This window comes from Phyllobates terribilis, unplaced genomic scaffold (genome assembly GCF_046119375.1).
Source record: "Phyllobates terribilis strain yellow unplaced genomic scaffold, ASM4611937v1 Scaffold_11__3_contigs__length_659146591, whole genome shotgun sequence".
Classification (NCBI taxonomy): Eukaryota; Metazoa; Chordata; class Amphibia; order Anura; family Dendrobatidae; genus Phyllobates; species Phyllobates terribilis.
Genome location: NW_027362771.1, coordinates 375553450 through 375570972, shown reverse-complemented (window position 1 = coordinate 375570972; position 17523 = coordinate 375553450). Strand labels below are relative to the sequence as shown.

Genomic DNA, 17523 nt, shown 5'->3' with positions numbered 1-17523 from the left:
AGTCTGAAGAATAGTGACGTCACTCAGAAGAAGACTGAAACGGCGCTGAATACCAGAGAAGATGGTAGTAGGTGAGTATATTAACACTGACAGTTCACTGCATACACATATGCACAAATTTAGAGAATAGAACATTTCATAGGAATGCTTCTTTACAGACAACCTTTCACCAGTTTTAGCATGTTAAAATGGCCACTTCATGTAACAGTGGCAAATTTTTTTATTATTTTAGTTCTCATCTCCATTGCAGAGGTATTAACTTGTAAAGTATATATTCTAATTTCCCCTCCAACTAAGGAGGCATTAACAGAGATTCTTTTCTAGGGGCATTTACTTTATCCCCTAGATAATATTGACCAATTATAAGTAGGAGACATTGTGCAGGGGAAAAATAATAGAACATCCCAGAAAATGTCAGACCTGACTATCTCTGTGTGATAAGGAGAGATATGTAATGAGTTGCAGCCCTGCGACTCATATCACTGTGAGAGTGAGCCCTGCCTCATCTCACTGTTGGCACCTACTGTAATTACAAGTAGGGACGGGAGTAGAGCAGAGTAGTGTGTCATTACAAACACCATTTGCAGATCTCTTCTCAAGTCTCTATAAGTGTGGGGGAAGGGGGAGTAGAATAGAGTGGACAGCAATGTGAGCTAGAAGAGGTGTTTGTAATGAAATACAGCTCTGCTCTACTCCCCCTCCCCCCACACTGATAGTGCACCAATAGGACATCTTCAAGAGGTGTTTGTAATGGCCTACAGCTCTGATCTCCTCCTCCTCCCCCCAAACTGATAGTGCTCTGATTGGACATCTTCAAGAGGTGTTTGTAATGACACACAGCTTTGTTCTAAACACCCTCTCCCCAAACTGACCATTCCATGAAAGGAGATCCACAAGAGGTGTGTTTATGACGACACACAGCTCTTTTCCACCACACTCCCCTGCTTGTAATCACAGTAGCTACCAGCAGTGAGATCAGTGAGGAGACAAGGTGTGTGAGTCATTACATGTCTTTCTATACCACACATAGAAAGCCTTACTTTCTCTGGGGGCGTTCTCTTTTTTAACCCCCTGCCTTCTGCTTATAATTGGTCAACGTCATGAAGGGGGGAAAGTAAACGCTTCCGAAAGAAAAAAAATCTGTTAACGTCTCTTTCAATGAAGGGGAAATTAGAATCTCAACTTTACACGCTAATATCTCTGCAAAAGAGATGAGAAAAAAAATCTATTTTATTCATGATTGACCATGCTAAAACTGATGAAAAGTCCTCTTTAAGGCTCATTTTTTTGTAACCTTACCTTTCTTTTTTCCCCACTGCCTTGCCCGTATATTACTGTCACATAAGTTTTATGAGTTCTTATATTGTATTTATGAACTGAGAGGAGCATGATCATTTGTAATTTATCTAAAAAAGAAAGTACAGCAGGGTGGACAACACCAATCAAACTTAAGCTGATGTAAAGGTTCACTACTACACGTTGTGTACCGGGGCAGCCCATTATGACTTGCCTATGAGCCCAGATACGCCTGGAGCTAGTTCTACTGTAGCACAAATATAATATTTAGCCTCTTCATATTTGAAATTCCTTCTTAGGCTGAACATTTTCAGCTACAATGGCAGAGAAGGGTCATAGGTAAGCAGGTGCATGAACAATATCTTGGCCCTTTGGAGTCCAATAGCTCATCATAATACACACGTCTATCAGTTTTAAAGATGGAATTAGCCCCCTTACCTCCTGGGCCCTTTTGAGACTGCACAGGTTTCACCAATGGTATGTCTGCCCCTGTAGGTAATCATTACCTACATGTATTCATTTCAATTACCTTTCCACATAGAGTTTATCATAAGTATCCTAAGCAGAGATGTTAAATGTTTTTTGGGAAAGCCAAAATGGTTGTAGGAGCATCAACATATTTAATACAGCTGTTGTGCCATATCTAGTATATGGAAAAAACATAACCGTAGCGTCCATATGAACAGATGTGTATGAACACTATCTTAATTTAAAAATTGTAAAAAAAGTTTTTTTTTGTGAGCTGTGTTCCTGTATATATGTATTAAAAGTATGTTTGCTTTTTTTATACATTTGAAGGAAATATCAAATTTACATTCATAACTTAAATTTGGTGCACTGAGGACGGGGTCACATGGCCGTCGATTCTCTCATGCAAGAGAATCGGGTCGATTATGTTAATTTTACTCAGATCAAACTCTGTCACTTGGATGACAGGACAGAGCACTTGGAGTGGCCAACCCCATTTGATTGGCTCCAAATGAATACGCTGCCACCTTCACAATTCCAGCAAAGTGGATGTTCTCTAGAGGAACTGTGAAGGCTCCAGCCCATGAGCAATCTCTGATAGGCTGCAGTGCTCACGTGACATAAACAATGTCAGGAGATAGGCAGGGGACATAAAGATCAAATTGGGGGAGCTATGCCGGTCAAGGAGGTAAGAATGTTTTTTTTATATTTTTATCCAGCACATTCAAAATGGTTGATGCAGTATTAGACAACATCTTTAAAAAGGTTTTTCAGCTCATGTAAAAAACTGAAAGTGGCAATCAATGGGGATAAAGGAGGAAAATAAGAACAACTCACCCCAGGAATCCGCTACCTGAGCACTGCGATTCCGACAGTCTCCACTAGACTGCTAGCAATGACACTGAATGTCTGCAGGATCAGATTATTGATCAAGACTTCATTGCCAGCAGTCTGGTGGCAACCATCAGACCAGCATCACTGGAGTGGGGTGCTTTGGGCGAGTAGTAAAAAAAGAAGATACTTTCCTTCCTTTATGCATCCAAAGCTTGCCACTGGCAATTTTTTTTTATCCAAAATCCTCTTTCAATTGTCAAGCACATTGTTAAAGTATTTAGCAACAAGAGCCCTAATTCCCTTTAATTTTGAGTCAATGTAACACAGACAAATAAAGTTTTTAATAAACATTCTTAGGACAATAATATTTCCCAGAGTTAAGCAAAAAGATTTGCAGGACTCTGACCATGGCCATGCAAACCTCTTGCCAGCTGCTGGCATCCCCGCACCTCTTCTGTTTAATAGGCAATGTAGACAATGACGTTGTGTCGAGTCTATTAATTAGGGGAAGCATCGGGAATGTCGGTAAGTCGGAGGAGGTTTACAGAGCTCTCTGCATTTTTTGGCATAACTCTAATACCAATTAAACCATGATCATCAGTCACTAGATGATGGAGCTGTATAATGTGAGTTGTCACCTGATGTGGCTGCGTTTCACTGATGTTGTAAAACCACATCCATGGCCATATTATTTTATTTCTGAGGGATTCAAACCACATATAGTTTAAAATGCAGCTTGAGACATTCTTACCTGCTAATGACCTGATCTGGCACTCCATTGGAGATATGTCCACTCTATTTTATAAGGAAGTTGAGGTCTGGCAGGTAGTACCTGATGGATGTATTACAGTGCATATTCTGGATGTATCGTAGCGTGTAATATATTATAGAGTTTCATTCTTTCACAACTTCTAGCCAACCGCATAAAGCATGGCCCAAACTATATAATACTCCATATTTAATTATTGTACACAACATAATCAATCAAAACTAACATAAAATAAAAAACTAAGCAGGGACCGCTGAGTGCACTATGTCACCAATACTGTGTGCCTATAAAAGTCATTTACTTTTTTGCACACTTTCATAACAATGAACTTTTGTGGCACAATACTGCATCTGCAGAGATGTCACAATTTGGTGGATCTCCATTTTTTAGCACATGAATATACAGAGGTCAGTACTGCTCCAAATATATGATATTATTCAACAGATTAAATGGTGTCTACCATTTTGAAAACAATCATCTAAAATTATTTCATACAGGACTATGATGTGTTAAATAAAGTCAAATGTTAATAAGGTTAGAGGAAGTATATCAAATTTCCCACAGTAACCAGTGTGATTCAACAAGTTAGAGCACATGATACAGAGACATTATGTTTAATAGATCACAGGGAACATGAAAGAACATGACCTTTGTTGGTAGTGACACTGATTTAGCGGACCACTGACCACTAGCTGACCGCTGCTACAAAAGCATTACAAAAGTATTATAAACATATAGATAAAATAAAGCAATACAATACAACACGTTTGATTAAAGTTAGATTGTAAGCTCATATGGATAAGTTGTCATTTGCATTGATTTCATTTACGTATTATGTCTGAGTATAATATTTTACATTGCTGTTGAATATGATGTCACTGTATAGAAAATGTAAAAAGAAAAGTGAACAACTTGTTCATGGGCTGTTATTACAAGGGCAGCATCATGTAACTACTATCATATATTAATTTTGTAGTTAGCCCCCAATTTTATAAAGATCTATTTTTGATAGAGGTATTGATAAAATAAAACTCCAATGTGACCTTTGTGAGAGAAATCATAATAAGTTCCCCCATTAGTGATGAGAGTTTTACAATCCATATTCTAAGACATAAGTTTATGTTTCGCAGAACTTTGACAAACTTTAAACCATTTCATTCCAAGTACCATATTGTATTTAAAATGACCAACTTTTTTCGCATTCAGCAAAGCATGTCACAGTAAGGTATTATTAACAAGTAAATCATTTCTGAACAGCACATCACACTAGACCAAATGTGACTTACCTCTCCCCCAGGTCTTGCTAGAATGGCTTTTTGAAAGGAGAGGAAACTTAAAATCAAGTAGCTGACAAACATTATTATCAACTTAATGTCAAAACTATCCTAGAGGAAGAAAATCCTTCTGCCAAATATTAACAGCTAGCAGATGCACTTGTGTCTCAGTATCTCAACCCTGCAGTTCTGCAAGGCACTGATGTCTCGCTCTCTGTCTAGAGCGGTTTCAATACAAGAAGCTTTGCTTCAGCCTCAGCACTGGAGACAACTGGTAAGCTGATCCCCTCATGGAATAACTTCTCAGTGCTAGGGGAGGGGGAAGGAGACAGCAATGTGCTAGGGGCTGTAGTTCATATAAAGCAAAGACAAGGAGGGAAACAAGTGGTCCAGACCAAGTTACGCATCTGGTTCAGTTAAAAGATAACTTTCATTGGACCAGAAAGGTCTGTGCATCACAATAAGAATTAATATAAAATACATGCATATAAACTGCAATGTATGGATATAAGATGACTGATCATTCACAATGAAAGGGACATTCCAACTTAAAATGTTTTCTTTTTAGGTATTTTGCTTTATTCCAGTATTGCAACTCTCATGCCGGTTAGCCTCAATGAAATCTTATTATGCAGTGCTATAAACTCAGCAGTGGTGAATCAGGTGAACATAAATTTGTGGGTTAGCAAGAAGTATCCAAGGAAGTAACATATGGATCAGGATCAGACTACATACAGGTTTTGTTTGCAGTCTGTTACCATGGAGACACACAAGTCTGCATAGTCTGTAACCTTGAAGACACAGAGGTCTGCATCCTTTAATGATTCCATGCCTGCCGCTATACACAATGTCAAGATCTAGTATTATGTTGTCTGTCATACATATCAAGACTAGAAAGCAATTTTATCATCAGATTGTCCAAGGTCAGGGTGAAAGAACTGGTCAGCAGCATCAGTATGATTCAACATCTGCCTATAATGTCACAAAATGAACTTGAACCTAATCCCGGGGTGAGTTGGACTGGTGGACTAACATGGTACATGCAGTTATAAATATTCTCTAATAAAAGTTTAGTTTCTACAATTACTCAGAATTTACATTTCATTACCCTGATATCTGGTCGAAAAATACTGAACAATATTTGCCTTTGCGCTATAGAATCTACTTATTTATATTTGCGAATGTATAGCAAAAGATTCCAAATGTAATTACTGTGAAGGCTGAATATTCATCCATTAAAAGTCACATGACTTTAGGAAAGGGCAACACCTGCCTGCCCTCTCTCCAGTACAAACTACACAACCAATGCAATTGACTGTTTGCTTAGATGTCAGCCATGCCCACTTTGCCGATTCAGGACACAGGACATCTCACCTGAACAGACAAATCAATAATATCCGACCTAATTATTGCAGGTGAACCCTGAATGATGTTTTCAATCTTGGGGAGCCTCAAGTGTCATGTATGACTCAAAGAGGCTTGGTCTGGTGGCTGATAAAGCAGTTTATCTTTCTTGTCCAGTGTTAAAATTTACATCAGATATTTTTACTGATTGGGAGATAGATAGATAGATAGATAGATAGATAGAGGGATAGATAGAGGGATAGATAGAGGGATAGATAGATAGATAGATAGATAGAGGGATAGTCAGACAGAAATGCAGATAGATAGATAGATAGATAGATAGATGGATGGATGGATGGATAGATAGATGGATAGATAGAGGGATAGTCAGACAGAAATGTAGATAGATAGATAGATAGAGGGATAGATAGAGGGATAGATAGAGGGATAGATAGATAGATAGATGGATAGATAGATGGATAGATAGAGGGATAGTCAGACAGAAATGCAGATAGATAGATAGATAGATGGATGGATGGATAGATAGATGGATAGATAGAGGGATAGTCAGACAGAAATGTAGATAGATAGATAGATAGATAGATAGATAGAGGGATAGATAGATAGAGGGATAGACAGACAGACATGCAGATGGATAGATAGATATGTAGATAGATAGAGGGATAGATAGAGGGATAGTCAGACAGAAATGCAGATAGATAGATAGATAGATAGGTAGATAGAGGGATAGATAGAGGGATAGATAGAGGGATAGTCAGACAGAAATGCAGATAGATAGATAGATAGATAGATAGATAGGTAGATAGAGGGATAGATAGAGGGATAGATAGAGGGGTAGATAGAGGGGTAGATAGAGGGATAGTCAGACAGAAATGTAGATAGATAGATAGATAGATAGATAGATAGATAGATAGATAGGACAAAAGCTGCCAATGGGGTCAGTAGAAAACTGTAATAAAGTGGTATAGATAGATACACAGATAGACATGCAGATAGATAGATAGATAGATAGATAGAGGGATAGACACAAATATGCAGATAGATAGATAGATAGATAAAGGGATAGACAGACAGACATGTAGATAGATAGATAGATAGATAGAGGGATAGATAGATAGAGGGATAGATAGATAGAGGGATAGACAGACAGACATGTAAATAGATAGATAGATAGATAGATAGATAAAGGGATAGACAGACAGACATGTAGATAGATAGATAGATAGATAGATAGATAGATAGAGGGATAGACAGACAGACATGTAAATAGATAGATAGATAGATAGATAGATAGATAGATAGATAGATAAATTGATAGATAAATAGATAGGACAAAAGCTGCCAACGGGGTCAGTAGAAAACTGTAATAAAGTGGTATAGATAGATAGATACACAGATAGACATGCAGATAGATAGATAGCTAGATAGATAGAGGGATAGACACAAATATGCAGATAGATAGATAGATAGATAGATAAGACAAAAGCTGCTAACGGGGTCAGTAGAAAACTGTAATAAAGTGGTTGACTACTACTGAATGGTATCTAGTATACTTCCTTTTCAAATTGCTGTGACCAAATGATGACAGATGTACTTTGAAGACCATGTTAGCAACTGTTTTGCCTCTGTATTTAACCCTATTCACCATTACCTAAAGGTTATAAAGTGAGTATAGTTGAGAAGTGTTATACTAAAGGGAGATGACAAAGATACTATGTTATTTCCTTTCTATATTATCCATGACTGAACGTCTTCTGTGAAGTACCTGTCGCGTTTATAGGGTTGTGAAAGGCTCACAAAACAGATGGAATCCCCTCTTATTTCGTAACTTACTCAAGTCATGTTTTGCGTTAGCAGGGACTAAATGTCCCCATGAAATGCCATGTGAAGCGTTCCCGGAAACCCCACTGCTGTCATACTGCTGTTTCACACAAACATATATAACACATACAGTATTTCTATTCCCAAAGCACATTTATTGCTTATCAGTCATTACCTCAAGGAAATGCAGAGAACACCTGGCAGCTTACAGAATGGAACACGCAGCGAGCTTAGTGTGAAGTTTTATAGAATTTCCCAAGTTTTAATAAATTCATGACTCACTTGAAAGTAAGTCATGTCTGCAGTGAAATTTCTTAGAAGTCACAAATAAAACGAATAGTCCTATTTCAAGACATATGTACAGCTGAGATAAAACAGTATTACCCATCATTTATATTGCATCTCAGAATGGGTTTCCCACATGCATATCTATGAGGCATTTCCAAGATATTCTGATGCACAAACCCTGGAGACTATAGACGTCTCGTGATCATTGGTGATAAACTCAGATTATGTCATTGTGCAGATGTGATGAAGCTTATGTACCAGAGCACCTCATAAGCCAGGTATGTATTGTCCTTAACTCAATCCTTGCCAGTATAATATTTGTGACCATGGGTGTTTAAAGGGAACTTATCACATGAAAAAATGCTATTAACTTTCAGATATGGGGTTAATCTGCAGGTTAATAGAGTTCTGAACCTACCTGGCGCCTGCACTTAGAACCCCACTGGAAATGAACCTTATTCATCCCAGCAAAATTTGGCATTCAGTTACGGGTGTGGCACCGACGCGGTTTAAGTCACTGCTCTGTGTATAGAGCTGTAACTGAGCCCCCGGGGCTGACTGACAGCTCACTCAGAATTAGGCGCGGTTACCCACCCCCGTAACTGAAACCTGAAGGCGGCTGGGAGGAATAGAACTCATTTCTTCCTGGCAGTGGGGCTCTCAGTGAGGGCGTGGGACTCTCAGTGAAAGCGCCGGGCAGATTCAGAACACTATTAACCTGCAAATTAACGCCATATTAGCATGTTGATACAGTTTTTTTCACCTGACAGGTTCCCTTTAAGACTGAATGATGTAATAGAATCTATTAAACATTTTTATAATACAGAAGAACTGAGGTTGGTACAGTATCTACATAATTAGACAATTACATGACCATGAAAGTCCGATTGAAAGTCCTATGTAGAAAACAGAGGACTAATTGAAAGTTCCTTCACCCTAATGCAAAATCAGTAACATGGGCCCCAGTCTATCATGTGCTACTTATAACACTGATGTCAGATCAGCCCTTGAGCCTCCTCAGGTACCAGCATCTAGTAGCTATTACTACTTTTTTTGTGTTTCCTCCCACACTTTAAACATATGAATAAATTAATTGACTTCCTGTGAAAATAACCCTATTGTTAGATAAGCAGTTTAAATTATGAGCCTCAATGGGGTCAAGAAATGGTGTTCAACCAGTTCAAGACAGGGCCATTTACCTCCATTCCTGACAAAGGCACATTTTCGAGTTTTTCATACTTGTGGTATAAAGAGCTATAAAAAAAAAATTCTTGTTCGGCTATTCACGTAATTTGTGCACCATTTTTTCGTGATACATAAAGCTACATTTTTATTTCACTATCATATTTCCTTTTTTTTTTTTTGCTGAGGTCAGTGGAAAAATAAAGGAAATAATTGGCAGCTTTTACCATTTTTATTATGACCACACAGGACCACTAAAATAAATGTAAAAATTTGTTTCTCGTTCTGTAACAAATATTTTTATATGTTGGACATATTTTTTACACAGTGGGGCTAATAACAGATATTTAGATTGACAGTGGCATTTTTTTTAATTATTATTTTTTACCTGTTACTTTTTATTTATTTATTTTTCATTACACGCTCTTCCGCCAATGAGGTCATAAAAGACTTTTGGGGGGAATGTAAACATTAAAACATTTTTATTTTCACCTTATTTCACTTCTAACTGGGGCTGGTATAATAGGGAAGTGCTTCCTTGCTGCACAGCAGAGTTGTCTAGGACCCCACAGCTCCTGCTCCCTCTCTATACACAGTGATCACATGACCGTTCTGTCCTGCAGCTATGACACTTTAGAATGCCACTGCAGGAGTGACACTTTAGAATGCCACTGCAGGAGTGACACTTTAGAATGCCACTGCAGCTGTGACACTTTAGAATGCCACTGCAGCTGTGACACTTTAGAATGCCACTGCAGCTGTGACACTTTAGAATGCCACTGCAGCTGTGACGCTTTAGAATGCCACTGCAGCTGTGACGCTTTAGAATGCCACTGCAGCTGTGACGCTTTAGAATGCCACTGCAGCTGTGACGCTTTAGAATGCCACTGCAGCTGTGACGCTTTAGAATGCCACTGCAGCAGTGACGCTTTAGAATGCCACTGCAGCAGTGACGCTTTAGAATGCCACTGCAGCAGTGACGCTTTAGAATGCCACTGCAGCAGTGACGCTTTAGAATGCCACTGCAGCAGTGACGCTTTAGAATGCCACTGCAGCAGTGACGCTTTAGAATGCCACTGCAGCAGTGACGCTTTAGAATGCCACTGCAGCAGTGACGCTTTAGAATGCCACTGCAGCAGTGACGCTTTAGAATGCCACTGCAGCAGTGACACTTTAGAATGCCACTGCAGGAGTGACACTTTAGAATGCCACTGCAGGAGTGACACTTTAGAATGCCACTGCAGGAGTGACACTTTAGAATGCCAATGCAGGAGTGACACTTTAGAATGCCAATGCAGGAGTGACACTTTAGAATGCCACTGCAGCTGTGACACTTTAGAATGCCACTGCAGGAGTGACACTTTAGAATGCCACTGCAGGAGTGACACTTCAGAATGCCACTGCAGGAGTGACACTTTAGAATGCCACTGCAGCTGTGACACTTTGGAATGCCACTGCAGCTGTGACACTTTGGAATGCCACTGCAGCAGTGACACTTTAGAATGCCACTGCAGCTGTGACACTTTAGAATGCCACTGCAGCAGTGACACTTTAGAATGCCACTGCAGCAGTGACACTTTAGAATGCCACTGCAGCAGTGACACTTTAGAATGCCACTGCAGGAGTGACACTTTAGAATGCCACTGCAGCAGTGACACTTTAGAATGCCACTGCAGGAGTGACACTTTAGAATGCCACTGCAGGAGTGACACTTTAGAATGCCACTGCAGCTGTGACACTTTAGAATGCCACTGCAGCTGTGACACTTTAGAATGCCACTGCAGCAGTGACACTTTAGAATGCCACTGCAGCAGTGACACTTTAGAATGCCACTGCAGCAGTGACACTTTAGAATGCCACTGCAGCAGTGACACTTTAGTATACCACTGCAGGAGTGACACTTTAGAATGCCACTGCAGCAGTGACACTTTAGAATGCCACTGCAGCAGTGACACTTTAGAATGCCACTGCAGCAGTGACACTTTAGAATGCCACTGCAGCAGTGACACTTTAGAATGCCACTGCAGCAGTGACACTTTAGAATGCCACTGCAGCAGTGACACTTTAGAATGTCACTGCAGGAGTGACACTTTAGAATACCACTGCAGAGTAGGAGCAGGACTGCTGAAACATTTAAAGTTCAGGTTGCAATACGAATACACTGCCATGGAATAGGTTGGCAATATATAGGCAACAGGAGATAATAGAACAAATGTAAAACATTATTTTGAATGCATTATTTCTAACATTTGCCTCCCAAAAAATCAGGTTAATGCTGAAATGGATCCTTGCCTTCTTTTCGTAATATTGTTTTTTATGTTCCCAGTAACAGTGGCAGAAAGTGTAGACAGTAATTGTCATTTCAACAAATACTGCATAAATCAATAGTAAAGGCAAATATAAGAAACTTTGTATTACATCTTAACAGAGAAATTTGCTTCTTTCTCCACTTATGAGCCACTTGTTCTCCTCCCCTTCGTCCTGAACTCATTGTCCACTGTGGAAAAAAAAAATAGCTCAAATATATCTTGGCCACTGCAATACAAACTGACTACGCAATGAGGTGTCATTTTTTATTTTTTTGTTGTTGCCTATTAGGCTGTGTGCCCACTATGCGTTTTTTAAGCGTTTCCACAGCGGCAATTCCGCTGCAGAAACGCTTAAAAAACGCTTGGTACAAGGTCTTCCATGTTCCCCAATGATAATCCGCATGTGCTGTGCACATGCTGCGGAAATTTCCGCTGCGTATTATCATTGCGGAAAAATCCGCAGCACTACCAATTATTTTGTGGAAGCGCTGTGTTTTCGCCGCCATTGACTTGCATTGGAACGCATGGAATCCGCATCACTGGATCTGTAGATGCAGATTCCATGCGTTTCAATGTGCGGATGGTTCCCGGGTTTGGAGAAGAGGAGACTCTCCTCCAGACCCGGGTACCATAGAACCTGTAAAAAAAAGAATAAAATGAAAAATATACATTATACTTACCTTCTGATGGCCCCCGGTGTCCTTGTCTCGGCTTGCCGGCAGCTCGCGGTAGACTAAAGGACCTGCGGTGACGTCATTTAGTCATGTGACAGGTCACATGACCGCTGACGTCGGCAGGTTCTTTAGTCTACCGCGAGCTGCCGGCAAGCCGAGACGCGTCGGATAAAGACAGCGCGGGCCATCAGAAGGTAAGTATAATATTTTTTTTTTTTTTTTTTTACCATTCTTTCGGTCACACTATATAAACCCATGCCGTTTGCATGGGTTTATATAGTGTGACCAAGTTGTCAAGCACTTTCCAAGTGATGCTAAAATCGCTTGACAACCCACATGCGGAAATGCATGTGAAGAACGCTTCACTTCCGCTTCTCCCTGGCAGGAAAAACGCATGTAAAATCCGCATGCGTTTTTTCTGCCAGGGAGATGCAGAAATGCTCAGGAAAAAATCCGGAGCATTTCTGCATCGTGGGCACATAGCCTTACACTCTATGTAAATTGGAGGGAGAAAGAAGAGTTATAAGCACTCGGCAAAGTGAGAGACAATGCAGATACAGGCGGAGAGACAGGCAGATTATGCTGCAAATTCTAGTAAAATTATTTCACTTCAGTGCTGGATTCACAGTCACACAGATCAGTATTGTAATATAATCCATGATGGTACTGCTTCTTTCTTTATGCTACTGAGAAAGAAGAGCAGGAATCCCTCATGCCTCTGTGTACTGTGTATGGGAGACATCAAAGCAGCTAGATTCCTTCCACCAGCTAATAGACAACTGAAAATTAGAAATAAACCTTGCAGAATGGAAAATTGATGATAAATGCAGGATGCAATTCATATAACGGCTAGAAATAGTGGTATTTCTAATGTAATCACATGACAGCTTATTCTGAGAAGTTATTAGAAACTACAGGTATGCTTTAAATATGGCAACTACCATCTGCCTTTACTGATCGATATGTATTTGTTACCAAAAGCAGTTCACCTACTGTACTAGAGGGCTACGCAGCAAGCAACAACGGTAACTTCCCAAAACTTCAGATGCACATGCAATCGGGATTCCCTTCCATTGTGCAATCTCCTCTTTAAGATATATGTACAAAGTTGGCTGAGATAAAGTCTGCACAAACAATATATACACCTCTAAACATGCAGAATATCGACAGAGGCTAATTGAAGCAGATGGAAGAAGTTGGTCTACCCCAGAACAACCTCTCCTTGGTCAACCCAAATTCAGCCATACAGTGTGGTTAGAGGGACTAGAACAATAGGTAGTAAGGATTTTTAATTTATAAATTTACTAAAAAAGGCTCTCCAATTATGAAAATCAAAAGTATCATCTTATATCTTTGGACATTGTAACAACACAAGATACAGAGGCTTAAGTTTGCAACCAGTGATGGAAAATAGTTGATTAATTTTGCAAACCTCTATGTACCTTGTCAGCTGATCTCAGTGTCACTTCATTGCACGTTAACCAAAGTATATGGTTTGTCAAACTAGAAGCACTTAACAGAAAACATAAAGCTTGTAATGGTCTAGAGCCTGATACCAGAACCCTGAGGGAACAGTCTTCTACAAAACAGTTACTTAACGTTCATGCATGGGGGAGAACGCTGAGAACAACCTCAGCTTTAAGTTGTTAGCCAACTTGATAACTTGATCTATGTCTAATAAGCACAGCAGCATAATCCACTATTGAAAGAACTGGTTAGGAAGGCTATTTTTTCTGTTTTTGCCTCCAACTACACAAAAGTCCTCAGCATGTGCTGCTTTACACATTTCAATAATTCCATACATTTGGCTTCTTGAAGGCAACATGCTCAGAACAGGAGAGCCATCTTGGTAGAGGTAGCAGCAGACTGTGTATCACTGCAAAGGCAACCTATCACGTTTTAACTGCAGTCTGATCCATTGACAGAATGGTATAGAGGAGAAGCTGAGAGAATGATACATAGTTTTTGGGAAAAAGAATCAGATCAGTATAACTGATATTTTATTCATTGAAATCCTTAGTTTTTGTATGCATATGAGTCTAGTGGGCGTCCTACTCAGTGATTGACAGCTATCTCTGCATGCACAGTCATACAGGAAAGACTGTCAATCATTAATAGGACCACTCACTGGACTCATATGTATACAAACACCAAGGATTTCAATGATTAAAATGTAAGGATTATTGAAACCTTTTCCTCAAAAATGTATATAAAATTAATCAGCTCATCCTGCTCTATAAATCATGTCTGCAGATCAGAGATCATTTTCAACATGACAAGTTCCCTTTAAATTCATGTTTTCATTACCGAGATCATTTACATCGCTATGTCAAATTTTAAGTCTAGTTCAAAGTTTCTCTCACCTCTGATGGCACCAAGAATAAGGTGTCTAAATTAGTACATGGACTAAATGTGCATGCAGTTATTATTGTGTGTGGGGGGGATTTGCTGTTCACTTTATTGTCTGTGAAATGGTAACTGAGATTATATAAGGGTGTGTGTAAAGCTATTATATAAACTATTCACATAGTACGTATAATGTATTTCAAGCTATGTCCTGTTGAGGCATGGATCCCTCAAAACTTCTGAAGATGTCCAGGATTAAGTTTTTCAGTAACTTCATTAGGATCAGAGCAGATGGGCTAGCCTTTACTGGCATCATTGATCCTTAGGACGACTATAGCCCTGTTGCCAGTTCACTCATTGACCTACCCCAAAAAATTTTTAGTAGGTACTAACCACTGCATTCCAGAAACTCCTCATATGGTCAGACATTTTTGAAAGGATTAGACCTAGTCATCTAGCCATTACAATTTGTCCTTTTTTGTCCCTTTTTCATGCTTCTAACACATCAACTTTAAGAACTGACTGTTCACTTGCAGCCTAATATATTTCACCCATTTAATGGTACCAATGTAATGACATAATCAACATTATTCACCTCACCTGTCAGTGGTTTAGTGTTATGGCTGATCGGTGCACTTATCTATTACAATTGTTTCATTACCCAGCCCTATTCTTCATCCTCCAGACAACACAAATACTATTGTCATCCAGTCTTGATAAATTATCGTTTTTTCAGTTTTCATATTTTGACCCAGTAGCTCCATATTTATATATTACCTTTTAGATCTGTACCAATCACACTGTTATCTTCCTTTTTTTTTCTCCATTACTCTTTTGTCCCTGTTCTTATTTATGTACTTTCCATTTTATCCCATGTCGGCTTCTTTACTTCTGATTAATTGTAACATCTCCATTATATTTTTATGACATCAGTACATAGTAGTGCTTCTTTTCAATGTAACTTACAGGGGTGTTCTCAAGTTTAAAAGTTATCCCCTATGCATGAGTAACTTTCCAATCACTAGGGGTTTGACTGCTATGGTCCCCACCAATCCTGAGAACCGGAGCTCTGAAGAGCCCCAGCTGAATGGAGCGGAAGTTGATTATGTGCACTACCACTCCACTTTATGGGAGTGCCATAGATTGTAGTGCAGTGATTGCTTCAAGGACACTTGGAAGATGATATCTGCCTGTTTGGCACATCATTTCTGTAAAGTACATGGTCCTGTGCAGAGCTCCCTCCAGCCACATCTCAGTGAAGGACTGGATGGGGAGATACAGCAGCAGGAGAGGAAAGCAGAGAAACTATTTTTTTTAGTCAGTATGTATTACTCTCTGAGGGCTATAGACACACCAGAGCAAAAAAAAAAAGGCATATTTGATGCACATCAAATAAATTTGATGGGAAACAAATTTCAATACCAAAGTCAAGCATATTGCTGAATCTGAATTTCCGGAATTTTTTTGCAACACTAAAAATTAGCTTTGAAACAGCAAAATGTAGCCAGATGTGGCCTATTACAAATAAAAAATATTGCTCATCAATTAGAACACATAGCCCATATATAGACAGAGAGTGAGCTAATAAAGTCAATTGAATAATAAACTTACATAATATTATTGAAATATTGAAAATTGAGTACAGCACATGCAAACAAAAAAAGTTAATCCCAGGCACAGGCAATAAATCAATATACAGTACATCCATGAATCAAAATGTAACCTAAGAACCAGTCCACAAAAGAACTACAAATAATACCAATTGATTAACCATTAGGGAGGACTACAAGTCACATCAAGCTTATTCAGTACCTAATAAAGTAGATTATTAAATCAATATGACCCCTAAAGTATTCAAATACTCCCAATTGAATCCAATAAGTGTATACAGCGTGCCACAGTCATAAATGCGTGAGCATAATTATATCAGTGGGGACAATATTCCAAAAAAAAGACCAAATTAACCCCCTACAAAATGGGTTTAGATTGTCTTCTGCTGGATTATCGTAGTCCTGTTCTACCAAGGGCTTATTACTGTATCAGGACCAGGACCACCAGAGGTACTCTCATGTGCTAGGCCAACCTTGCTCTATACCATTACAAACAGAATTAACGGGTTTTCCAGACTTGGGAAAATTTTGAGCAACCATTGTAGCATAATATACATGCTGTTAGGATTTGGCTTGCGGGATCAAGAGGTCATCATCACGTGACAGGTAACCTATCGGTATACATGCGGTCACATGCAAAGTAGCTTTTCTAATACTGTTAGGATTCGGCATGCTACAGTGTTTGAGGACAATGTGCCAAAGTCTGAAAAATAGTATATTTAGTGCAGTTAAAGCTCCATTTATGAGGGGCGTTCATTAAATATTTCCCCTGACCCACTTCCTGTGGACTGAGAGCAGTGAAACTTGGCACCGTTATTAGTCCTTCTCTACATAGGTGCCACTTAGGGACACATACTTCTCCCATCTCTTTAAGCAACTGTAAACACCTCGCTTGTAGAAGTCGACAGGTTGCCCCAAAAGCCACGTTGTGACTTTGGAAATCAGAGTCTCATCATCTGGAAAATGCTTACAAGTAACTTCTTTTTGTGCCAGGAACGGAATAGAAGTCTGGCATAAACAACAAAAAAGCCCACACTGGTCAATTGTTATTTCTAAGGATTCTGGCAGGAAAAGGGTTGTTGTTTTTTTTCATTTCTGAATAGAGGTGCTCGGTGATTAGCACGGTTGTAATATTGGGGTCCTGAGTTTTAAGGGCAACATCTAAATAGAGTTTGTATATTTTCCCTGTCTTTGCATGGATTTCCTTCATGTACCAGATCTTCCCCACACTCCAAAGACGTAATGATAGGATGACAATTAAGCTATGAAAGGTCTCTGTTTATATGC

The 17523-nt window shown here is 39.3% G+C and overlaps 1 protein-coding gene across 2 annotated transcripts in view; it reads right to left on the bottom strand.

Moving 5' to 3' along the window:
- Window positions 1-17523, bottom strand: part of THSD4 (thrombospondin type 1 domain containing 4) — a 922628-nt gene that overhangs the window by 275138 nt on the left and 629967 nt on the right. The window contains exon 1 of one of the 2 annotated variants that reach the window (XM_073652948.1): window positions 4654-4963. The exons of the other annotated variant lie outside the window; for it this stretch is intronic. Within the exon in view, the coding sequence (XP_073509049.1) occupies window positions 4654-4725 (72 nt within the window). The 5' untranslated portion in view covers window positions 4726-4963. Of the gene's footprint in view, window positions 1-4653; window positions 4964-17523 lie in introns of those variants that run through there. 2 annotated transcript variants of the gene reach the window in all.